The sequence below is a fragment of the Pelecanus crispus genome, chromosome 3 (genome assembly GCF_030463565.1).
Source record: "Pelecanus crispus isolate bPelCri1 chromosome 3, bPelCri1.pri, whole genome shotgun sequence".
NCBI lineage: Eukaryota > Metazoa > Chordata > Aves > Pelecaniformes > Pelecanidae > Pelecanus > Pelecanus crispus.
In genome coordinates, this window is record NC_134645.1 from 105843199 (window position 1) to 105869677 (window position 26479).

The 26479-nt window shown below is 39.7% G+C and overlaps 1 protein-coding gene across 3 annotated transcripts; it reads right to left on the reverse strand.

Annotated features, from left to right (window-relative positions):
* Positions 1–5793: 5793 nt before the first annotated feature.
* On the reverse strand, positions 5794–25596 carry FBXO9 (F-box protein 9). Of its 3 annotated transcripts, none has more exons than XM_075708601.1 (13): positions 25521–25596; positions 21425–21498; positions 20269–20427; positions 19775–19832; positions 17894–17993; positions 14547–14677; positions 12519–12633; positions 11702–11820; positions 11314–11404; positions 10220–10315; positions 9370–9463; positions 8470–8624; positions 5794–7177 (listed from the first exon to the last, which is right to left on the reverse strand). In XM_075708601.1, exons 3-13 carry the CDS (start codon positions 20413–20415, stop codon positions 7069–7071), a joined length of 1215 nt encoding a protein of 404 aa, XP_075564716.1. In that variant the 5' UTR covers positions 20416–20427; positions 21425–21498; positions 25521–25596; the 3' UTR covers positions 5794–7068. The 3 variants fall into 3 exon arrangements, with proteins under 3 accessions (XP_075564716.1, XP_075564714.1, XP_075564715.1); XM_075708599.1 differs by having other exon boundaries at positions 21425–21502; positions 25521–25552; XM_075708600.1 differs by lacking the exons at positions 19775–19832; positions 20269–20427; positions 21425–21498; positions 25521–25596 and adding an exon at positions 18804–19762.
* Positions 25597–26479: the final 883 nt, after the last annotated feature.

A 26479-nucleotide genomic window follows, 5' to 3' on the forward strand; every position in this document is an offset into this window, starting at 1 on the left:
CCCACCCTGCATTTAGCCGTACAGACACTGCCCAAACCGGCAGGCATGCTCTGCACAGCTCTGAAACACCAGGGCTCCTGAGAAACTTGCAGACTCCTACTTTTATCCACATTTTCAACCTTTTATCACTCTAATACCTCTGCATTTTTAGTAGTCCTTAAGTACTACAGCAGGGCAGAGAGCACAGAGACTAATTCTCTTAGATCCTTCAGAAAACCTTAACCCAAGCTTGACTGTAAAACTAGGGTAACTGTAGTCTTTTCCCTGTTCATATGCTGTACGTTTAAACTTTGTTTAGATTACAATTGTTCTATAGCAAACCATCTTCCAGGCCTGATGAGAAGCAGAACAAATTCAATTTTAGCATAAGATGATCAGGAATGCTGCTGTGTTGAAGCTAAGAGATCACCACCTGATCCAACAGTGCACCCCATCGTTATTTTTTTATTCCTGTGAACAACAGTAACCAAATGCTGAGGATACACTGTATGATTTTGGTCTCATAAAAGACTCTAAATTAGGAGCCCTTCAAGAGCAAAGAAGAAAAACTTGATTCACTGCGTTGCACATACCCAGACAAATATTCATCTTATCATCAGATTACTTTTTGTGGTAGTTTTTCAGGTTCTGCAAACTTCGGTGGATTTTTATGTGAAACGGTTAAAAAGATACACTTCTTAAAGAGGGAGCAGGCTCCAGACAAAACTGCTGGCAACTGTTTTGTCGGCTGCTATGAAAGTTAACCCCCCCCAATCTTCCCACTTTATTACCACTGGGAAATGCAGCTGACTTTAATATCTGTAAGTTTATTTTTCCCAGACTTTACTTTCCAGATCACCATCTGTCTAGACACTGTCAATTACTAATATGTGTACTCAAGGTGAGTTTAAGGGTACTCAATATTTTCTTCTCCATGTGACTGAATTTCCAGGCAGCACTGAACCAACCCACTATATTCGCATTTGTCATTTAAGGCAGATGTCACATTATGAAAAACAAATTAAAGACCTTTTCATTGATTTTTTACTGAAACCAAAGTACAGAAGTTGTGGAAAGTACCCTGAATTTCAAAGGTCTTCTTGATGGTTGTATTATAGGGCCAATCTTTCCCTTGGGTATTCCCCCCTTCCCCCCAAAAAAAAAAAAAAGAATCAGTGAGGTGTGGGAAGGAGGAAAGGAGGATTCAGCTGAAACGAGTTGTGAGTTAACATTGCTCACTCTAAAGAGAAAATGGAAAAGCTTTTGAAGAGCAATCAGATTGATGACACCCACCCCTATATTAATCCATGCAGAGAAGGATTTGGCTGTGCTGGAAAAAAGAACAATTACATTTAGCTTAAATACAGTTTCCGCTAAGTAGCTTCTAGTGCAGCTGGCCCTCGCTGTAGAGCGGGTTACGGAGCACAGGTCAGCAATCCCCAGCTCTGCGGGTGTTGGTGCAGACACCAGGTAGCCCAGGACCAAGCATTTGCATTCTGCATGTCGTGTCAGACACGGTGGCAAAAACATTAAGCTCCCTCTATGTTCTGATCTTCAGCACTGCCGCTCTTGGAGAAGATGCCGCAGCCATCAGGATAGACCAGCTAGGAAAAAAACCCCTAAACCCCCTGATGCATATGCTCTTAATGAAAACTGATTGTAACTGATTATTACTTTCACACAAGTTTATCAAATTTCCTTCATAATATGAAGAGACTTGTCCCTTTTCCTCTACACTAAGCCACTAAATCCCATTCCCCACCAGTCCTGAGGTGTCTGCTCCCCCAGTTGTCTTAAAAGCAAAGTCAGCCCTTTGTGTGACCACAGTTCAAGTCAGGAGGCAAGGACACTGGGCTTTAGGCAAAAGAGGAGAAAAAGGACCAATATTTTGTACTTTTTTTTTTTTTCTTCAAATGTGCAACTGAGCTGATAAAAATTAACATCCCAATAAACATATCTTAATTGGCTGACCCAAGTTAATAAACACTGAAGTGTGAAGTATTAGTCCTAAACACAATTTCTTAGCAGTGTAGGAAGGAGCTTCCTGAACTCCCCTTGCAGTGAGACACCCCTGCAGTATCTTCTTAAAAATATGAGAAAAGATTGCTCCTTTTTGCTTCCCAACGATAGCAGGCAATGCAACATCAAAGTTTGGGGGAGATGTGCATAGAAGGTAAATGCACTTTGAGCTCATGGGTTCACCTCTCCCCTCTGGCTGAGTTACTCCACATCCATGTTTACCAGTTTTATAGGGTTTCTGGGCAGACATTCAGTCTTCCTTATTAAAGCTGTTCTATGACAAATAGATTCATTATAGATACTGCAGGACAGGATGACCAAAACCCCCCAAAAGCACATCTCCCTGGCTAGGCTAGGGCCAACAACCTTGCCCTAGCAAACTTGGACTCTGAACAGAAATGTTCAGAGCAAGGCAGGGACTTGAAGCGATGACCACTGCTTTGGGAACACATGCTCCCCAAGCGGCAGTGGTTAAGACACGCTTCTTTTCAGTGCGTCATCCTTCATCACATAAAGATGTTCCTGTTTCACATATCGGCTGCTTCAGATCCCATTTGGAGGCCGTCCTCCTGGAGAGCAGGAAGCAAACTCGGGACTGAAGGCTCCACTCTTGAGACTCAGATACTTAAAATCCCTTTGAAGAACGGGCCTTTCTATTTATTCCCATTCAGTTGTGCCATCATGGACGTCTTACTCGTGCAGAAACCTAAGAAGCTGAACGCTTGGCAGGCTAAACGTAATGCTAAACTATTGCTTGTTGCATTTTCTCTGTTTTTCCTGGAATGTTCTCAAATTTTAAATAAGCTGTAGGGAAAAATAAATATACTTAAGTTTATTAAGTACAAAAGAAAACTTCAAACTGAGGCATGCCACCTAATGGCAGAACAGCAACATTGTGCATTGGCACCAGTAAATACACATCAGGAAGCCGCATCCCAAAGCTCTTTGTTTATTACTGAGCTGCAACAACCTGCAGGGGTAGTGTTACTTTGGCAAAAAAAACTTGGGAAAAAAAATCAAATTCCTTTGCAAAAAAATGTTTGCAAACTAAGCCAGGTAGAACTTCTGGTTTCAGAACTTTAGCAATCTCTTACCATTATGGAAATAGAAACAATTAAAAGAAATTTACTTTGGGTGTAAACTTAGCATGGAAACATGCAGGGGTCACAGTGCTTGTACATGTCTTCTCAAGGGAAAATTCATTCATTCAAAAATAAAATGTGTGGAAAAAATGTCTGTTCGTCTTGGCTTTCCACATTAAAGAATAATTTAATTTGGCAGGATTTACTAGTCTTACTTTTCTTAGCTTTGCATCATATCCAGCTATTTCTCATAGAGCATTCTGAGGCTAAATGTGCTACAGACACTGTCAAAAGATGTCAGAATACCTGCAGTTGCCAAGGTAGGAAGGCTGTCGATCCTAAAAGATGCAGGAACACTGTCTTCAGAAGCAGTCATGTTTTGTGACTTTTTTTCTATTCATACTCTGAATATGTGTTCGATAAAATCACACTATACTGTAATTTTAACACCTGTCTCTTACTGCCTTGAACGATAGGTACACGTCAGCGTGGTGCATCTGGACCCTTTCAAATGGGCTACGCTACCAGAGCTGAAAGCAGTTTTAGCTAAGAGAGAATGCCACTTCTATACATCCCAAAAAGTTCCATTCAATAACAGATTCTAGTTTCTCTTCCAAATCCTTTGTTTCAGCCAACACTATCTAGGACTTGTGGTTTTAAGAATTATTTCAAAGACTCAGGAATTATACTCTGGACAAGACTGAAGTAAGGCAAAGCACTAACTGTTCCTTTTAAGCAAACAATTATGCAAGTCATTTTACTAAGAAAGCTGCCAGTCTTAGCATAAAGGACAAAGCTTGAATCCAGACTGAGTGAAATGGACTGAGTGAAATTTGACTTCCATCAAATGGAAATCTTTGATTTCTTTACAGGTGCTATTAATACTAAATAACATATATAACATTAATTTCTGAAATCCAAACTGTTTTGCAAATGTATGTAAGCTTTTATATTTTTCTCATCTTGGACAGTAGGAAAGACAAAATGGGAAAGCACCTCAATTGTTGAGCCATTTTAACGTCGACACAAGTTTCTGAATACACTGGCACACATTCCAGGGGAATTTTCTTGGATTAAAAAAAACCAGAACAGACTCCATTGTTTTCTTTCTTTAAACAAAAAACCTTGTGTAAACACCATGTGTGTTTGAAATTCTGACCAGCTTGGCTCATGGTTACCAAGTGAATCGGGAGCTGAACTTAGCAGTCGGAAAGCATCTACCGCTGGTCCATTGCTCAGAGCGCCGAGTCACACCGTCCCTACTTCCTCCCCCTGTCTACAGGCCAGCATTACACACCAAGGCTTAACTGGTGCCAATCTCCACTTAGACTGAGTCAAAGCAGCATAACATTTGATCATCTGAGCATCTTCTCTCCACAGAACTGTCCACTCTGCTGTCTTCAATCCAATGCATAAAAGAGATCTACAGCTCCGAGAACCATGTTTGTGTCACCTCTTGTAGCCCTCCTTCCATTTTTATAAGCGAACTAGTCTCAACTCATACAATAAACTCTTGGGAAAAAGGACTGCATAGGTGTATACCTTATTCTTTTATTCAAGTTACAAGTATCATTAGTGAAGGACAATTTCCCAGCAGTAAACTAGTTATACCAACTAATGTCTTTATATGGTAATTAAAAGGACAATAAAACTAAATTATAAGAACATAAAGCCTCTTGCAATTAAAGCCTTAGACTACTGAAAATCACTAGATAGAATGGAGGAAGAGCAACTAGTCACCCATTTCTTTTCTGAAACGAGTACTATTTTAATAGCTGCACACGAACAGACAGTAATAGTATCCACTGATAAACTGTTTCAAAAGACAAAACTAGCTCAACTGTCTTATATTGTTAAATGCAGAGGAACAAACATGTTAATTACAGCTCAGTCTCAGAGATAGAAGGCTCACATAATTTTCTTGGTGAAGGAATATTCCGTAAAATCTTAAAATAATCATTACCTGAGACTTCTGTTGAACATCTCAGTTTATAACAGGACATTACCTAGCTTTTCCATTACACGCAGAGTATATTTCAAACACGTGGCCAAGGCAAGAAAAAAACAAAAGCTCAGAAGAAGCAGGTAAGTCTTGCTATGAAAAGAGCTTTGAATTGAAAGGCTCTTCTATTACATCCAACTTGTTTACCAGACAAAACTATCCTAAACAAATAATCGGCATCATCTTCTCATTCTTCTGACAGAAACTTTTGACATTTCTCAGCAGGCAGAATCAGATCTTTATCTTTCACCCTCAACAAAAGTGTAGGTAACTAACATCTTTCCCTGTTTACAAACTTGGCAATATTTCAAAACATGAAGCTGATATTCTAAGCCATCATTTTTCCCTTCAGCAATGAGACACAATACACTCCTTATTAAAGGTTCTGTTGTATGAAGTAATAGTGCAACTGCAGCCTAAGGACATAGGCCAAAGAAGGGTTGTAGGCAGAGTCTTATTAGACTAACTAGAAAAAGCACGAAGTTTCAGATATACATGTCCTTATTCAGAACTCATGTACCTGAAAGCTTCTCTACTTTTCTCAGATAACCTGTAAGTAGTATAATAAAAAGTCATTAAGAGGTTAATTCTACCTGTCAATCTTGCCTAGCATGTAGTTTATGCATGGTAACACCTAACTAATGATCTTTAACTGTATGAGAATAATGATTGCTTGGCAAAATAAGAAATTGCAAGGGATTGCATGTTCAAAATCACGATTTATTGATGTATTTTTAATCATGTAGCTCCTTGCAAAGATACACTTTATAAATTATGGAACAAGTATAGTTCTTCCCACAGCTTTCACATATTAGTCCTCAAGTCGAGGTCAGTATTTTGAAACGAGATGTTCAAAGGTAAATTATGTAAAATGGCTTTAAAAAACTACACTAAAAAGCTTCAGGTTCTTTCAGAATCCAAGATACATATATAATAAGCGGCATTACAGTGTCTGCACTACACCCCCAAGCGATATATGCAGGACAAGCAGCGTACAGTACCTGCACCAAACCTCAACGTACACTTCATGATTAGCAGTACACAGCACCTGAACATCTACAGCAGCCTCAAGACTTATCTTAGTACAACAAGTGCTCAAAGGGTTTACAGCATCTGTAGCAAGATTAAATGAAGGGTTACAACACATTACAATCACGTCCAAGTCAGCCCTGCTTCCCGGTGCATTCGGACCTGGCCAATGCACAAGCAGGACACTTCACCGTTGCACTGCGACACGTCCCAAGCAGAGCCAGGTACCCTGCAAACTCGTCCCACAGTACAAGAGAACAACTCACTGCCCATACCCCTCCCCGCTTCACACCCATCCTGTCCAGAAGGCGGGCTCCACTGAACTTTTATCAAATCAAATTACATCTATGACCAACTGACATCACTGCCCTGGTGGGGATGTCCCTCTGCGGTTAAATTTTGCACTTCATGCTTGCTTGCCCTTGATTATTTTTCCTTAAGGTTGATGTTGACAAAATGCCAGATCTTAAAGGCAAACAAAGTAAGTTTGATTTAAAGAAAACATTTATTTGAAGTTCTTTTAAGTCACACAATTTAACAGATACAAGACAACTTTCTCCCCTTCACACGTCAAGCCTTCACCAGAGACCACACGCACTGTCCCATGGACAGTGAGATTTTCCTATAACAATTCCTTTTGGACAAACCAGTGTCCAGGCAGATGAAGACTCACATTTTAAGCAGACTGATTTATAAAATCTGTTTAAAAAAACCCAAACAAAAACAAACAACAAAACTTTGTTATCAAATTCTTGTCACAAAGTAAAGGTGTTTAATACTCATAAGCTTGATCTCAAAACAAAACTACAGCCATTTATAATCAAATAGAACATATTGCCTTCAAAAAATTCCCAAGAATTTTAAAATGTTCCAAATATATATACACGTTTATAACTTAAGTGCTCATTAGCTACAACCTTTTATTCATGCAAGAGTTGTGAGAGGAAAAGATGTTTCTTAGAGCGGCTTTTCTGAAAATGCAGTAAAACTCTTCACTCGTGCAAAGAACAAAGGGGTGTACATTTTGTCAATGTCGAAAGCAGTAATAGCTGTCTCACCAGTCGATCTGCAAAGAGTATTGTAAAAGTTAAATTAGATACAAGTTGCTGTTTAAGTCCCTCAGTAATGCAGTCATGTTCCACAGTACAGTGTGTGCACCAAAACTACAGCTGGAATGTAAGCGTCTTTCGTACTGCTTCGTTCTGAAAGCATTTGAACGTTGGCTGACTCACGCTACATAGAATACACTTCCATTTTTATACCAAAGAAACCACTTTCCCCTTCCATTCTTCTTATTAGCTACAAGACTTGAAACAGCGCAGGATGTCACTCAAGTTACCATATTAATATTGAAGTAAAATAAAATCCCCTTTCATTTGTTTCACTTGCAAGGTGGAATTCAGAAAACATGGTGACAACAAAAACTTGTATGTTTACAAAACCTTAAAAAGAAGAAACCCATATATTTTTGAACATCAGTGATAAGAAGCATACATCCTCTTAGCTGTGTTTTACACTCATCTTTATTCTAGTTTCAAAAGAACACCACCACACTGAGAGGTACAGCAGAACCTGAGCAGTACAGGAACTTCATACTGAAAAGAATGCCTGTGATATTGCCACTTCTTCACAAATTAGGTATGAAAACATTAGTTTTTATAAAAGCAAATTTTCTGTTTATGGAAGTTACCAATACTCCCAACCACCAGTAGTTTACTTCCTAGATTTTATATACTTACAGCTCAATAGCTGAGCTATGTCCCTATAAAAACACCGAATATAGAGATTAAGAGGACTGGAAGACAAGGCCTAAATCCACCCTAAATGCCAACATCAAACATCTGGACAGCCAACTTGCCAGTAATTTAGAGTGTTTTGGTCCAAGAACAGCGGCCACGGCTCTTGCTTCGTTAGTGATCAGAACAGCCAGTCACACACCCATATTTTGCACTGCTGGATTATATAGTTTGTAGGCATCACAGTTCTCACATGATGGGTGCAGACATTTCTAGCTTGCACATCCACAGAGCAAAAGAAATATACCTTCATGAATATATGTTTTCCACACACCTTTACTAGCACCACACTGAGTCATTCAACCTTGATTCAGTTCTGAAATAATTCAAACGCTGTGCATAAAACCTTTAAATGGCTAAAATACTGCAGTTCTACTACTTAGGAAGCTTCCCATACCATTAGAAAAAGTTGCTTGGGATTTCTTAAAGTAGAATTTCATTACGATGTATCAAACCAGTCTCACAGTCTTTACATCTCCTGTACTTAGTACTGGGCAAATTAATGTCACCTGTGTTTCTACAGTTAAGCATCCTTCTTTGATCTTATTCCCCATTTACTTACTTGTAAGTTATGTGACAAGAATGATGTATCCAGACAAGTTTGTTGAACCTCTGGCGCCCACTGGAGCACAACTGTAGTCCTACATGAAAACTGTGATCTGTTTCTTGTGCAGGAACACGGCGGAAATACCTGTATTTGTGGTAGTCAATTGGTTTCTGCACAAAAAGAAAAGAAGTTTCATTACCTACAAAGAACACATTGTGCAACTATTTATCCTGAGGCCTAAATAACTGTGAGAACAGACTGTTAAACTCTCATACTTAAAAGCAAGGAGTACTGGTATTCCTTGACAACACATCAATTTAGATGTTAATTACGGAAGAAGTTTTCACAGAAAGCAAGATAAGCGTGGAGGCCAAACTACCCAAATCCAATGTAAAGTCATGTAACACTTCTAACTCTTCAAAAGTTTCTCTTGACAGACACTTTGTTAATCAGAAAATTTAGTGACAGAAGTAAGTTGACCAAATCATTCAGAGTTCAATTAATGAATACTGCTTATTTAGTTTTATTTAATGCTGTGGAACATAACCGCACACAGTCAAAACCCATCTCAGAAAATGACCTCTTCATCCTTCCCTTCTGTTTGTTGACAATGTTAATGAACTACCTAACAGCACCACACATGGCAATTAAGCCTAAGAGGGAGAACCGTTGCTCAAATGTGAACCAGATATTTACCTGTCTTAATAAAAAGATTATTACAGATTTGGGGAAAAAAGGTAAGGCAAATCACCATGCTTACTCATATTTTATTTTTAAACCATTTAAAAAATAAAATTCGTTTTTTAATCCTCTGGTGTAATGTCAATCTTCAGGTGCCTTAAAATATGCAGTCTGAGAAAAAACTTACTAAAAAGCCACCTCCTTAAACTATTTTTCCTCTATTTTGCTACTTACCTCTTCCTTTTTCTTCATTATTACAGCAAATACTTTGGTTTGATTGTCTGTTTCCTGGGAAAGGCGATAATGGCCAAGCAAGATTGCATCCGTTCTGGAAGGTTAAGAGGAGGATAGTGTCAACGACATAAAAATATTCTGTCTCAAAAGAGTGATGTACTTACAAGTATCAGCAATGAAAAGAAGACTGACTGCATATCATAATCAAAGAAACTATTTTTTATTTCCATTTAGTAAAGTACCAGGCTCATTGATGATATGAAATGACGAAAACGTTCTGGAAGGTTGCTTTTAACTTTCCCAGATAGGACAGTAAAGACAAGTTAGTCAGTTCTACCTAGCCTGCTGCTAAATATTTTTGGACTTCTGGTGAACAGCTCAAACCTGTTCTGAAGTCACAAACAATTTTCTATGTTTTTAACAAGTTTGTGCAAACATCAAAAAGAAATCAGGCAATAATTTAGTCATATCACACCAAAATCTTCAGTCAAGGAAGTGTGAGAAGGCAGTCAATAACAAAATAGTATCTTCAAAAGGATTCTAAAACCACCAAACTAATAGCATGTATTCTTCCATCTACTTCCTTTAAGAGTTTAAAATCACATAACCCACAAAGGAAATCTAATTACAGTATCAGGACCTTAAAATGAAAGGTATCTTTGCATAAAGACCAAAATTTTTTGTTGTTCTCAGCAGAAAACTATAAACATCTATAACACAATATAAATAACATGGTTTTTTTACTCTTGTTTTGCTAAGCCAGGATATAGAATCTGAGACAAAAGTAAATAGAAATTGCCAGGTAAAAGCAAGATGAAAACTGTAGAGGCAAATACTTTATTTTAATAACCTTGTATTTTTAGTCCGTAAGCGAGGAACTATAGATTGAGGATCCTCAGGAGTTGTTAGCATCATAACTTGACCATCTGGAAAGAACCTCAAATACCTGCAAAAATATAATTACACAATACAAACCTAGAAAACATATTCTTTTTCTGTTGTGGTTTTTTTTTAAATCACAGGATGCTTCCCAGAAGGATACAGAACTTAATAGGTAATAGGATTTGAAAACACATTTCTTCACACATGACATAACAGAAAAAAGAGATCAGAAATCAAGAGAGTTTTGAAGATTAAAAGATCAAGTTATGAAGAGTTATGAAAGACAGCAGGAGTTCAGCAGTTTTGTCACCTCTAATCAAAGAAAGAAGGCTACCCTGGAATCAAAACTGACTTCAAGTAAGTTTCTCCATTCCTAGCATCAATTGAGACAAATGCAACAAAACCTTAATTACACTATCAGTACAGAATGGACAATGTCACACGGACTTTTTCAGGTTCTGGGATCTGATCCATTTTTACAGTACTCAGATACTGTGCTGATGTTTGTGAGACTACAGAAATAGCCATGAAATTCCATGATTTCTATTAACAGTTTCCAGCCTCAGAAGGGACAGCAGAATGGAACACTAAATGCTGGGAACAGCAAGATGAAAACCAGCAGAAAAACATGCTGAGAAACAAATGGCAAGGTATTTACAGGAAGTTGAGAAAGCCCAACCTCTTGACTATTTACAATTGGTTACAAGTAAGTTAGAAGACAATTCTTGTATAATCACTTGTTTTCCCTTTGCTGAAAACAATTATTATATCAGAAATGCAGAAGTGATTTGGGGAAAGAAATCTGTGGACGAGTATCACTGTTGTTACTGTTTACGTTTTATCCACATGAAATGGTAAAACTGAGGATGAAATGTGTTTCATGTTTTCATGTGTGAAATGTTTATTTCTTAAGACCTATTCTCAAAAAATACACATAGCTTTACACACTGTAGTAGTTCCATTGAGTTTTACAGAATCATTAATGTCTGTCATATCAAGGGCTGGATTTAAAGAACTTAAGAGAGAGAAACATTTCACTCACTCATTGTACTACAGTTCTACCTGTAATATTCCACTTGGTGCCATGCTCTATAGAAACCATCAAGAGATTGTTCTCCTTGACGTATGTATTTTGTCTTGCTGATATATACACCTGCAGAAAAGGAAGATATAAGTATATGAACAAAAATTAAGTACATAAAATATTTAAAATTAAAAAACCAATAATCTAAAACTTCTGAGTTTATTTTTGTTACTTAAATACATGAAAGTTTTTATTTTTGTCCCTTGCACCCTTCCCTTCTCCTTACAGATATTCTACAGATTCAAACACCCAAACAAATTCAGATTAGGTCTAACAATGTCATAAATATCAAACCCACCCGATTGCTTCTGTCACGGTTACATGCAGTAAAAAAAACCCCACATTATTTGCAAAAGTACCCCTCACCATCAAATCGAACACGAGGCCTTTCCAAAAACATTTCCCTCCAAGAGGCATATGGAACAAGTTTATTGCAGCTCCTGCCCCATATTTTCAAACAGACTTGATGCCAGATTTCAGGATCTCTAGTGAAAATGAGAAAAAAAAGCAAACCCCATAACCTTCCTGCAAACCTTCTTTAGCTTTTATACATCAAAGTAACACACTCCATTATTTAGTTTGGATGCAACTGAATGAAACTTTCTTGAACAACAATAGCTCATAATTTAAAATCATTGACTAATTTACTTAATCCTGGAGCGTTTGAAAGCCACTTCCTCCTCCCAGTGAAATTCAAGAACACAACACCATTTTCAGCCAAGTACAGAACAACAACATGGCAGGAGCCTGGCACTTCTCTGTGTGGCCACACAAGGATGACAACACAACAGATTATTCTGGAGACCCTGCAACTCCGACTTTCAAACAAGGTAGAGCAAGTAAGAGTTTCAGCAACATTTTTTACTACAGTGAAGTCATCTACCTAACATACCATTTAGTGGTGTATTCAAAAGCTGATTAGCACTGTGAGGAGCATAACATGAAAACTGCCGGAAGAAAAAGCAGGACACAGTCCTACATGTACAATTTAGCAGCCTAAAAGTAAAAAAAAAAAAAAAAAAACCAACCCCACCACCACCACCTTTCTAACACAGGCAATTTTGCTCTATGGATTTATTATCCCCCTCTACATACTGTTTACACATACTTGAGCATAAAAAAGCTCTTTTTTTCTTCCTTAGAGCACAGAGAAGCTTCACTCTAGATAATTTATCTACAATACCTGGCGCAAATGTAAAATCCTCGACAAACAAGAGATAATTGCTCTAATGATCTTAGGTCCAAGTCACTCGAAACCACCCATCGGAAAATGTACATTAGTACTTCCATAGGCAACACTGCAAAGAGAAGATAAATCCTTGTTAGAAGGCAACCTGTAAATCAATAGGTTATCTATAATTCCAGGTTTGACCATTACTGAAGTCCTGGCTTTCCATAAAAAATCCTACTTTTTCAAATTGTAGCCAGATGCCAGGGAACAAAAAAAAATCTTTAATTAAAGAAGTCACTATAAATTAGAAAAAAGTCATATAACGGAAGAACAAAAATCAAGAGCTGAAAGTGCATTATGGTAAGGTGATATGATAAAACATAGTTCTAGACTACAAATATCCACAACTGTAAGGTGTTATACCAAAAAAATTCCACATTACATTGCACATCCACAGTGCCTGTGAAGCAGTCTTTTCTTCAAACTGACCTAGTGTGTAACATTACCTCAAAGCATACTGCTTTCGCGTGACAAGCTAAATAAGCTCAGGTCGGGTTCAGTACTGGGTAGGAGGTCCTAAGAACAGCTTACCCACTATGCAATCAGTATGATATCACTCTGTACTTTGTGGTACAGGTCCAGTGACTGAAAATGCTACCACACAGCACAGTTGTGTCAAAAGACTTTTTCTAATGTAATACAAGATAATGACAGGATCCTCATCAAAGCACCACAAGATCATATGAGAATTTTCCTAGCATTAAAAAGTTCAGTGAGAAAGCGCTGGGAAATTAAGCCAAAATGCTTTCTAATAGCCTTCTGTCTCCCTAAGTTTTCTCTGTTATTTCTGCTGGGTATAATCTTGTTTACTAATCATATACCCTCAGGAATTACACTTAATTTATTTTCAACTACTGCTGCTTTCCAGAGCCTATGGCTTGAACTGTATCACCACACGCACTTAAGACTTGATTTTACTCAGTGTAACTGCTTTGAGATCAAATGGAGAGAATAGCTGAGCGGCACAAATGTAAATTGAACTACAATAACTAGCTGTAAATACCATGGTAGAAACCACAATTTAATAGAATTCTGATTTTTAGTGAAAAAACATGCTTCTTAAAAAAACTGTGTTGCTGCACTCCCACAAATCCAACCAGATTGTTTTTGCTATCAAATTTGATGGAACTTAAGTTTCACATTTCAGAATACTAACATGATAAAAAGTACATACACCTCATTGGGCACCAGTTTCTGTATTCATTTAACACACATCTCATTTCATGAATCTGACTTAATTCTATGTTTCCTTCCTTGAGCAGAACAGAGGAGATGAGGCCAAGATTTCCAAGAGCAACTGATAATTCAGGATGCAAAACACACACGCTTTAGAGGCATCTGATTTTAAGAGAGTTCATAGCTTATATATACTCTACATTTTAGATCTCATAAGAAAGTCTCAGGATGACTGTCCTGGAACTGAAGCACTGAAAATTATTAACCTTCAAAAGCCTTTCTAGCTATGTTACATAGTCTTGCTGAACCTGAAAACGTATTTGTTGTAAAAATCTCATACAGAATCAGATAAAACCAGGAAATTCAAAGATGCATATTCTTCACAGAACAATTGTCTCTTATTCACACTTAAGAATTGTAATAAATATTTGCAAACCAAAACAAAAAACCCCACATTTCACTTTTTCAAACATTAACTGGAAGGAAAACTGGAATACACTTACTTCAGCAAGTCTGTTCCTAGAAGTTGCTACTTTTAAGTATGACTCTGATGCTGAAAAATTCTACTTAGTAGTAGTACTATATGGAAAAGCTTGTGTGATAAAGGCAAAATCATGTATGAGAAAAAGATCTGTTTAGGTAGTTGATGATCTTTGTTCCTTTACATCTAACTATAAAAGTAAATAAAGAGATACTGTGTACGTTTCTTTAAAGGTGGCTTTAAAATAAAGGAGACATGTTTTAATAGTGAAACATCTCTATAAATTCTGTCTCTGAACTCTTACAGCGTATCTTAACTCATACCTGAGATATGGGTCTGGCTGACATCAACCTCAGGCTGACAAAGTTTGACTGAAGATTCCTGAAGAGTTAACTGCTGCTGGAAATCTGACAGGAGATCAGCCATTTTGTCATCCTCTTTGTTATCCTCAACACTAGAAAAGGGGGAATGCCAACATTGTGATATTGGACAAAACATACCAACAGATGTCCTTATCTTGGCATCAATCCGCTTTCTTACCCTCATTCAATATAGTTGTTTCCTGTATGTTTTTAAAGCAATCTCATTTCATCATACAATAAAAGAACTACTACAATCTTATCAAGTTCATTTAGATTTTGCTGGAATCCATCTGACAATAACATCTTTTTTTTTCATTTAATTCCAAATCCCGTTTCTTTTTGGGTTTGAGAGTTTACTGTTTTTAGTGAAGTCACTGAAGAACTGCGTGACCTCATGAAAAGACAAATCTCATCATTGACTTTGTCTAAGATAAGCCATATGCAGGAAATAAATTATCATTGACAGAAAGTGATATTTAGTAACCCTTGTCACGATGTAAGATACTGAAAACAATTAAGAATTTTTTTTTTTTATTTACTCTTCCATTATTCACTGAAGAGTGATCCTCCATGGGTTTATTCATCAGTAATGAAGGAAAACTTTCCTTTAGGAAAACTACTTTTTCCCAATTCTGTAAATAGGCAGACACAAAAAATTTCAGGAGCAAGAATAACGTAGCAGAACAGAAACAATATGCTTGCTACTCGTCAGTAAACTCAAAGGATTACTAAGTGATAAAAGAACATTACCACATTCAAGAAAAAATCTAAATTTAAGTTGTATGTCATAATATGATCCTTTAATAGGTGCATGCTTGTTTGCACCAAGTAACCACAAACTACACAACTCTCCTTGATCTATTCATGAAACTATTCCTTTCCCCTGACTTGGTATACAAGCTAGCTAAGAGATCTTCCAGTCACTTTTTAATATTATTCAATTCTACTCTAAACAAGCTTAACAGAATGAGCTGAGAATATAAGTATGCAACTAGTAGACCTACCAATGGGTTTTAAAGTATTATAGGGAAGACAATTATGTTTGGGCCTGTCATAACTAAGACTATAGCAAGGCACTGCACTGAACATACCTTCCTTTCTTTTGATGAATATGATGGCCAGTCCCAATACCTGCAGGCCACACTGTGTATTGTTTTTTCAAATGTACTTCTGTAATTGTTTTCTTCTCACCAAGACTGTATGAAACACCTACAACAGTAATCGAGCAAGCAGAACCACCACAACTCTTGAAAAAACACACCTCTACAAATACTGCTTTTAAACAACAATTAAGAGTACTGGCTGGTTTTCCCTCATTGTCATGTAGTGCTAGGGATAGTGCAGCAACATTTACAAAACTGAATGAAAATTCACAGAATCATACTATCATTAAGGTTGGAAAAGACCTTTAAGATCACCGAGTCCAACCGTTAACCTAGCACTGCAAAGTCCACCACCAAACCATGTCCCTGGGTGCCACATCTACACGTCTTTTAAATACCTCCAGGGATGGGGACTCATCCAGTGCTTGACAACCCTTTCAGTGAAGAAATTTTTCCTAATATCCAATCTAAACCTCCCCTGACACAACTTAGGCCATTTCCTCTTGTCCTATCGCTTGTTACTTGGGACAAGGGACCAACACCCACCTCACTACAACCTCCTTTCAGGTAGCTGTAGAGAGCGATAAGGTCTCCCCTCAGCCTCCTCTTCTCCAGACTAAACAACCCCAGTTCCCTCAGCCGCTCCTCATAAGGCCTGTGCTCCAGACCCTTCACCAGCTTCGTTGCCCTTTTCTGAACACGCTCTCGCACCTCAATGTCCTGCTTGTAGTGAGGGGCCCAAAACTGGACACAGTATTCAAGGTGTGGCCTCACCAGTGCCGAGTACAGGGGGACAATCACTTCCCTGCTCCTGCTGACCACACTATTCCTGATACAAGCCAGGATGCTGTTGGCCTTCTTGGCCACCTGGGCACACTGCTGGCTCATGTTCAGCCGGCTGTCGACCAACACCCCCAGGTCCTTTTCAGCCAGACAGCTTTCCAGCCGCTCTTCCCCAAGCTTGTAGTGTTGCATGGGGTTGTTGTGACCCAAGTGCAGGACCCAGCACTTAGCCTTGTTGAATCTCATACCACTGGCCTTGGCCCATCAATCCAGCCTGTCCAGACCCCTCTGTAGAGCCTTTCTACCCTCAAGCAGATCAACACTCCTGCCCAACTTGGTGTCAGAGGTTTAATGAAGGGAGTAGAGAAAATGATGCTAAAATAAGAAAAAATCCTAAAAAACCTAGGATTTTTACGTGACTGTAGTCTATCATCCAGCATTTTTCCAAGTGCACAAATGCACAGCAAAGATTTCATGCTAGCAATGCATTCAGAAACTAAAGTAGCAGATGTAAATAAAGCACTTAGCTCATCTTACTCTCTTTTATATTGAGTCAACTACTGTATTGAAGCTGTACTGCTCAGGGCAACAAGACTGAGCTAGTAATACCACACAGACATGGTTCTACTTTCCTCTTTTATTCTCAGATTTAAAACTCTTGATTTCTTGTAGCTATCAGCAGCATCTATGGATGCTACCAGTTACCAGTGAATTGGGAAGTTCTGTTTCATAAGCTTGTCTTCACTACGCTATCTGAGCTATAACAGAAGTTTTGGCCCTAACCTGAATCCTGTCCTCAAACTAAGTCTTGGGCTCAAGTTAGGCCAATCCTAAGCCGCTACACATCTGGTATGTCACGGCTAGGGGTATTCTGATGCCTGTAATGATGAAACACTTGACTACTCAGATTACAATCTGTGAGCTTCCAAATTTATTGCTCTACTTACTGGAAATGCTCCCATTTGGCTGTGTTAGCACAAGAACATTAGTACATGCCCTTGCTTAATTACGATGCTTATTCCATGGTACAAAGCTTTTACTAATTCATCTTTTTGCCACCTACAATTTTGTAGATAATCCTAAATGTATAACTCATAAATCTGAAACTAAAACTAATAAAGTGACTGACACTTTTTTCTTTTTTTAAGTAACAACATAACGACTTGTAATCCTTCCATTTGAATTTAACTAGCTCCAAACAAGCCTGTTACCTTCTTTGAACTACAGTATAGAAAAGTCCTCCTTGGACAAATGCATCTGTAAACTTTCTATGAAGCAGTGTATTCAAATGAAAGCAGACAAGTTTTCCAAATGTTAAGAGACTTACACCTGTGTATCACAGTAGAGCGCTCATATGCTTTAGAAACAAAATTTCAGGTTTCAGTACTCCTATGCGCTTAATTAGTAAATTTTCATACTTACCACCTCTTTCCTACTCCATCACCATCTGGGGACCGTGTATAGGTGATCTTAAACTCTATGTCAGGTACAAGCTGCATGGCTAGACGATAAAACTTGATGGCTGAAAATAACGGTTTAATGTTTAAACATGCCTAATGTCTATACTAGCTTATCAAAGCAAAGATTTTTTTTCAGAGAGATGACTTCAGCTAAAAGCACTAAAAAGGTGGAAAATGCCTTTGCCTAGTAAATCTTATTTAGTCTAAATTGATTATGTTTAAATTCAATACAGAAGAGAGGCACATTAAGCCCCTATTTTCAAAACTAAAAACTGCAAGTACTCTTTCAGAATAAAGAGCTCTCTCAGATGTGTTTCAGCGTTGACAGATTTACCTTAACTACTACAAATTCAATTATGGAGTAGAAACTTTTACATTAAAACATTACAAAGTCCTGATTTCATTTGTTGCCCAGCACTTACAAAGCTTTCTCAACAAGCCGTAAAGATTTAAAGCATATTATATCATATTATATTATATTATGGCGTAAATAACCATGAGGAACATGAAAGAGAATTTGAAAGATGATGCAGGTACCTTAAATCCCCGGTATAGTACAGTCAGTCATTCAGACATACACAACATTATAAAGGTGAGAAAGATAAACAAAACGTTGTAATTTTAAAAATTCAACAACAGACACAAACCAAGTAAATTTTACTGTGGCAAAACCCTGGAAACTACAGAAGGCACAGAAGCAAGCCACTCAAAACACTGAGGGTGAGGAACCTGACTGGAGAAAAGCAGCCTTTTCAAAAAGCTATGTAGCAAGCACAAGACTACACCCAACACACAAAATACCTTAGCCTGAAGTAATTTTGGCCCGTAAAAACATGTAATAAATTAGAAAGTGAACCAACTAATTTTATTACCTACTGGGGACTTATATTTCTCCCTCTTCATCTGAGATCTGGAACAACCACCAGAAATCCCTTGCAAGGGAAGGAAAACTCCCATGGTGGAGAGGAAATTTTGTATTCAAATGGTGGCTGAAGTCAGGATCTTCCAGAGTACTCTCAGTTTTGCATATCTTGACATATTTTGCACCTGCACTTTAACAAAGGTGGCCAAAACCTCTAGTGGATGAGCAGGATGGCACATACATTCTGTGTTGCCTTTTTTTTCATGAAAGAAATAGAAAACTGGTATCTCCACTACTGATCTACAGGACTTGAAGTTAGGATGGGCTTCTTTATATGTTCTGAAAACTAAATATGAGAAAGAAAACTTTGAATTTCCATTTTTACCAGTGCTGATAGCAAGAGGGCAAGCAAGCTAAGCATCTTAAATATTTATGGCAAACCTCATAAAATAAGACTACCAGATTTAAACATTCACTTCAGGAATTCTTAAAGAAGCTATCTTAGCATGGTGTGTAAATTAAAAAAAAAAACCAAAACCAAAAACCAAACAACAAAACATTCCATGGGTTAAATAGTTCTGTTCAAAGTGGAATGAAGAAAACTGTGAGCACAGGAAATACAGTATACTGCCTTGATTAATTACTATGCTTTTTGCATGTTACAAAAGTCTGTATATAAAGAAGCATGCTATATGAAGAAGCAAGCCCGTGCTTCATGAAATTGCTAGATTTCAAAATACTGTCATTTTGTCTGAAAGCTAGATATTCTTTCCTTGATCTCACTTTAGCTTCACCTCAACCTTAGAACTCTGATATGAAGGTTGCTTTTATAGCAAGTTGCTTGTTTATCCGAATAATTCAGCTCTCAAATGACTATTAGCCTGCAGTTTAAGTTCACTGGCATCATGCAGTCTTGCACATAAATCAGAGAGCGTTAAATTCCTCTGCAGTAAGGGTGTTCATTGTAGACTTCCATATTACCTTCATAAAGAGCCCCATTTTGTTCTTCTTCCACAGCCTTCAGGAAGAGTTCTTTTGCCTGCACAATAAATTACACAGAACACTTCTTAAATCCCTTACAAATACAAGTGCATAGTCGCTTGACTTAGAATTATTTTTCATCTTACCTACTGTACCCTAGGAAGGAGATAAATAAAATAATTCCATAGAGCGAGAAAACGTATTCATGTGCTATAAGCCATAGCTGAAATTCCCAGTCAACAAACTATCCATGTTCTTGCTGCTCACCCCTTACCTACAGTCTTTCAGAAAGCAGACTGGGAAGGTGACGCAAAGCCAAGCATAAAAACTAGAAAAATCAGTGTAGGATTATGGAAAGACATTAGTATGGAAACAACAGGTCAGTCACCTCTGTTGTTTCTCTAGACTTAATTCAGCATTAGCTTTTAGGACAGTTATCCTGCAATACTAACACACACAAACACATCCCAAAATTATACATCTATTTTTTGTACCTTTTCCTCTTTTGCCATCTCCTGTTTCCCTCTGGCATCTAGAGACTTTACTCCAGGTCCTCTTGAAGATGCTCTGCATGGCAGAGGTTCCAACCCACTAGAACTCACACCTGGAGCAAGCTCAAACATCCACTGAGCTCTGAACATCTGGAGCTGTGCCTAAAAAATGCAATTGATTCTGATTTAGTATCACATATTCAGACAGTACATCTTCTGAGGAGAAATTATAAAGTACAAACACAAAAAAGAATTTCAAAATTATGCTTTACACTTCCAAGTCTTAAACAGTTTCAGTGAGTTTAGACACAGAGAGTTAGTAATTGTTTTACAGTAAATTTAAAAAAAAAAAGTGCATGAGTACTTGTTCAATCCCATTCAGTAACGTAAGTGCTTTTATCTGAACTGCTCACCTCAGAAGAAAAACTGATGTTCAAGAAGTGGTTGTTAGTGCTATGGTTATGACCTAAGTCTCCACAGAAAAGTATTCTTTCTAGACATGTTTGTTCTTGTTTATGCAGAGTTATCTTAAGCAAGAAGTCAATTAGCTCTTGAAATTAAAATGTAGAAAACCTAGTATTTTTTTTACACAAGCATACTAAGCTTTATGACAATCAAGGCTGTCATTCATATAATGTACAAATAAGACCTTACACTCCTTTCTCTTTTAAAAAGAACGGGCTATGCTCTGTGAAACAAGACAAGCTGTAATTCTTGCCATGCATTTTTTTTTCAGCATCTTTAAGGTACACTTTACACACCTCTTGCAATCATGACTTCTGGGGAACAACTACACAGAAATCTAGTACGTAAGAGAACACACTTTTCTATCAGACTGCTTTTATCAACTTGCTGCTCCAGAAGAGAGTGACAACTTAAACTGGAATTTGATCCATACAGAAACTGCTGTCCGATTTCTGCAGTTCTTCAAAGAAATTCCAAATCTGCCACAAACTTTCTTTTTATCTAACTAATACTGAAGACTGAACTTGACACTTGGAACACAATGCAATATTTATCTAGTTCACTTTTGGAGGGGCAGACAGATTACGCATTTGTCAGATCAACAAATGTGCGGTAACTAAATGAGCATAAGTAATGCAGCTTAAATCACAGCAATACTACGTTTGTAAAAAAAACACTAGCATGAGAGACATACCTGAAGATTTGCTTCACCGGATCTTTCATTGTCATCGGTTCTTACCAAATCAGAGTGACAATCTTCTTCAGCTTCTGCCTAGTAGAGAGCAGTCAGATGTGATTATAGAGTCCACATAAGTCCCTACAGCACCTTCACAAGGCGCAAGTGTCACGGACACACATTAAAAAAAATTTAACCATACTCCCCTTTTCCCCATCCTACCCACCTATGCCACAGAGCACTCTCAATTGAGGATAAAAATTAATCTTAAAATTACTGGTATTGTTTGCACTTCCCTATTAACCCAATGAAGTTGGGGTTTGCATTTCAGTCACATCAATCCAACACAGATTAGTACATGCATCAGTACACTGCCATAATACCTGAATAAATACACTCAGTGTTTAAGTCAAAGCATAGGAGTAAGCTTCAGTATTAAACAGTAGTGTGCTTCATGCAAGAAATTAAAATTTAATCACTATCTTCTCATTGTAAAGATAACCAGTAGTTTTGATCTATTTAATATTTACAAAGGCACAAAACAACTAGTGCTTTGAGTAACAATAGATATTTTATGAAAATTATGGGACAATATGGGAAATCTCAAAAACTACATGTGAAACTAAACAAGAAAGTATTGTAAAAGAAAATAAAAAGCTAGCATGAGAGCTTGACAGCTGTTTTTATTTACAGTACTGCTGTGAGACAGGTTAAACAAGTAAGACCTTAAATAAGACCTTTAACTAAACTTAACATGGCTCTACATAGCAGTTAGCTAGTTTAACAGCAAAACTTAAAAAGAAGCAAATAAATTCTCACTGTGAAATATACTGAGATTTATGGAATCTATACTAAGACAAAGGAAAACTAATTCTGAGCATCAGTGACAAGTCACTACAATGACAACAGCAGCAAGATGCCAGTAAGGAAAAAAAAACCTCAACAAAGACTAAGCCATTTGTTTAAAGTTCTTCCTGCAGCTGAAGCATCCCAGTTTTTCTACCACTCTGTGCTGAAATTCACATCTATAGTTCTGCAAGTACATAATGCAGAATGAGATTATAAGAAGGCAAACCTGACGTTAAGATTACCACAGCTACTTACAGAAGTTTTGTTTCCCATCCTTCCTATTGCAGATAGTGCTCAAAGACTTCAAGTGACATTCTAGCAGTGAGATACTTACGAGTTCTCGTAAAGAAATCTCTTATCTCCTGCACAATCGAAGTGCAGAAATCAAAGCATTCTTGTATTCAGAAGATTTGTAAAATTTTTATAGCATCTGGAAGTTCATGATCAAACTACAGAATACTGGCAAACCCGATGGGAAAGCAACGTTTAATCTTTTTTTCTTGGTGACAAGCAGCTCCCTGGAGTTCAGCTGTAGCACTTGTCTCCACTTCCCCCAACAACCACAAACTTACTGGCTTGTCATCTGTAAGCGTGTTTTCACTGATGTCTCAGTCAATTTATCTTTTACAATTGATAATGCAGACAGTGTTGGTTGGTTAAACTAAACGGATATTGCACCTGTTTCTACACTCTGATTTTAAGGCTGCACATTTTTAATTTCTCGGTGGAGAAAACGGGTAAGCCAGAACACTCCAAAGCACTAGCAGCGTTAAATCTGAGCAAGGAGTAAATAATTTAGAAATTTCACGGGTTTTGATTCCAGAATTTTATTGCAGGCAGTTAATGTCCTATGAGTTACAGCAGTCTTACCATGTTATTTCAGCATCCAGGGATTACATCTATGCTGGCCAAACAGAGATGGCCTAGGAACAAGCTAGCATTCAAATGGATGTCTGTAAGTGCATTATTATGGCACTGGGCTGACACAAACAAGGCCTACCTCTGCCTGCGCAGAGTGCAAGGCTTCTGGTTTGCAGCCAAATTATGTCCAGTCAGCTCTCAGTCTGGGCAGAATAAGCCTGTTTTTATCTGCAAAATGCAGAAACTAGCAATTTCTAAACTAAATCAACACACTATCTTCTTATGCATAAAGGCACGCCCATTAAAACCTTTAACTCATGAAGTTTGTAAATAAACTAATTTAAGGGTAAGAGTTAAAATTATTTAGGTAATGAATCTGCCTGAAGTTTACCTCATCTTCTTGCTTCAGTAATCTGTTCAAGAGTCTTGATTTTTCCTCCCCTCATCTCTGTTCAACTGTCTTACTTCTCCTTCATTTCTGAGTCACAGTCAGTCATGGTTCTGGACCAACTGCTTCCAAAATCTCATTCAGTGCTCTTTAAAACTTAAATGTGCTCTCAATCCAAACAGAAAATACACCATACTATGAAGACCTAGTCCACAGCCTAAAAGCTGTCAAAAAACGTCATGAAGTTGATTACAACCAAAGTTTTGACTTCCGTCATTACCTCCTCTATACTGAGTGCATGTGTGATCTGAAGTCTGTCATATCAAATGTTTGTCTTCTGGCAGCAGTGGCAGCCTAAGTGACCATCCCTCTAAATTCACCAGTAAAGCAATTCATTCACATTGCTACTGCATGACTAACTGGACTGAAAAACTGATCTCTATTAACAACCTTTCCACGATTTATTTGATCTGCTGAAACCCTATGGTTTTGCTAGAAGAAATGAGTAAACACAGGTATTGCTGAAACAAGGATCTTCACTAGCAGACAGCTCATGAGACCACACCTAAAGCAGGCTGTTAACTTGTAGAAATTGGCTCCTTGCCCCCACTCTGAGAATACTTAAATTGTAGTTACAGTTTCTGAAGTTCACTGAACATTGTACTGTAACTTCTACTTAGCGGATAAAACTAGCCTGTTCATCTTTATGCAGCTGGCCTTCCTCCTGCGACAAGTCAGCAGTCACATTGAACAGTGACTTTATCCTGCTTAGAAGTGAGACATCCTTAGCATGTACTGATCAGCTCACATAATTTTCCATGAGAAAAGTAGTAGCCAGTCAAGCCACCAAAAGGTCAACGTCAATAGTAAACATCTGAATTAGACTGCAACCTGTAAAAAGTCAGCTGAGTCGACTTGATTCTGTTTGCAAAGCTTTAGAAATCACTTGCCAAATACAAAACTATTTGCACAGCTTAGTTTTAACTGTTTTGCAATCAATAATTGCGTGCTGATTTCCTCAGAGCACAACGATCGCTTACTAAACTGTCTGTAATGTCGAATCTTCTAATAGTTTAGATCTTTGTTTCAACAAAATAAAGCCAAGATCAGAAACAGTTCAAAGCAGACTGTCACCAGTTGAACAGGGCTACACGTGAACTGTACAGAACTGAGGGAGAAGCAAGCACAACACAGCGAAACAGTGACTGATGGCTAATGTTCTTCTTGGTTTTATAAGAAAACGAGGAAGTTGCTCCTTTTTCCCGTCAATGTGGTAGAAGCAACACTGTGTTCAAAATTAAAGAGTTTTAATCACAGTGGTAAGGCGTTTTGAGAGCTCCTGAATGATATAAATGGTTTAACTTTGAACGATCGAGTCCTCATTATGGATACTTGAATCCATATTGAGGTGCAGTCAGAAAAGCAATACTGAACCAAACAATATTTCTGATATCGTATGTTAAATCACAAACTCAAATAAGCAGAGCGCCTGGCCCATGGAGTCGTTTAAATTACCAAGTGACTTTATGCCACCTGTTTTTTGAGGGAAGAAAGAGAAAGGTAGGGCATGCTCGTCTGTAATGACACAGTGATTTGTTCAGGTGTTTCTACGGATAGCCAGATCGGTGCTGAATCAAGCAGCCCCACTCGTCAGCCCAAAAATCCTCTGCGGAAGGCGGCCGCGTCTCCTTGCGGCGCGGTTATCCGCGGCGGGATCCCGGCCAGGATCAGGGCACGCTTCCCGCAGGCACCCCCCGGCGGGCGGCCAGGGCAGGCCTGCTCGGCGGCAGCACGGCTCGGGGGGCCGCTCCTCCCGCCCCCGGGCACACACCCCTCGCCGCCGCCACCAGTCCCCCCCCCGGCGGCGGGGCGGGGCCGGGCCGCCCTCCGCCCGCACCCGCCACGGCGGCCGAGCCCCCGCCGCCGCCCCCCGGGGCGCCCGCTGCCTCGCCCCCCCCCCCGCCGCAGGCCGCACTGCAGCGGGGAGCGGGGCACGGCCGGCCCGGGCCCGCTCACCATGCTGCCAACGCTCGGGCGGCGCTGTCCCGTCCCGGGGGTCTCCGCCCCCCCCGCTCGGTCCCTGCGTCCTCCCCGCGGGGGGAAATTAGCAGAGTTCTCGGTCGGAGAAGCGCACCACGCAGCGGGAGTAACTGCGGGCCCTGCGTACGGCAGCCATCTTGCCGGCGAGTGAGCGGCCGGCGGGCCGGGAGCAGCGGAGAGAGGCGACCAGACAAACCCGCAAGGTCAGAGCGCCGCCTGACGCACGGGCCGCTCCCAGCCGCGGCCGCCGGCCGCCCGGACTACCCGCCCCAGCGCGCACCGCGGCGGCGCGGTGCCTGCTGGGAAACGTGGTCCCCGGCCGGCACCGCCGCGGGCCGCGGCCGCGCCGCCCGGCAAGCGGCGCCTCCCCAGGCCCGTCCCGCGCGGCGGCGGAGCAGAGGCTGCCGGGAAGGGCAGGCCCCCCGCGCCGCCAGCCCGGCGGGCGGCGCCAGCGCCCCGGGGCACCTGGCGGGGTCGCTGCTCCGCCCGCCCGCTCCCCGCCGCGCTTGAGGCCCGGCCCAGCGCGCCGCCGCCCCCGCCGCTCCGGTGCGGGGTCCGAGGGAAGGCGGCCATGTCCGGGGCCCACGGGGAGGCCTCCCGCCCCCTCGGCCCGGTGTCCGCAGGCGCAGGGTGCAGTGTGGGAGCCGCCGATTCCGCTGGGCCGGCGGTCAGACCGCGGGCCTTGTTACCGAAAAATTAAAAACCGGTTAGCAAAGGAGTGGTTAGCACTGCGGCTGTACGGGTCATAACGTGACCCTCAGGGCCCCCTGCTCTTCGCCCATCCAGTTCAGTGAACAGGGTTATTACGTGCTGTCAGTACACCCCCTCAGGTTTTCTAAAACGGGACTAAAACCATCTTTTCAGTCTGCATTACAGTCTTTGTTCCAGAAGAAAACCACGTCTACGGCTCTTTACGTCTGACCTGCAAACCCTTA

What these genes read in the sequence shown, in the direction of transcription:
- FBXO9 (XM_075708599.1), bottom strand. An exon ending in GGATTTTACATTTGCGCCAG is followed by an intron (nt 11,821 to 12,518) that starts GTATTGTAGATA and finishes CATTTTCACTAG; the next exon opens with AGATCCTGAAATCTGGCATC. An exon ending in GCCTCGTGTTCGATTTGATG is followed by an intron (nt 11,405 to 11,701) that starts GTGAGGGGTACT and finishes CCTTTTCTGCAG; the next exon opens with GTGTATATATCAGCAAGACA.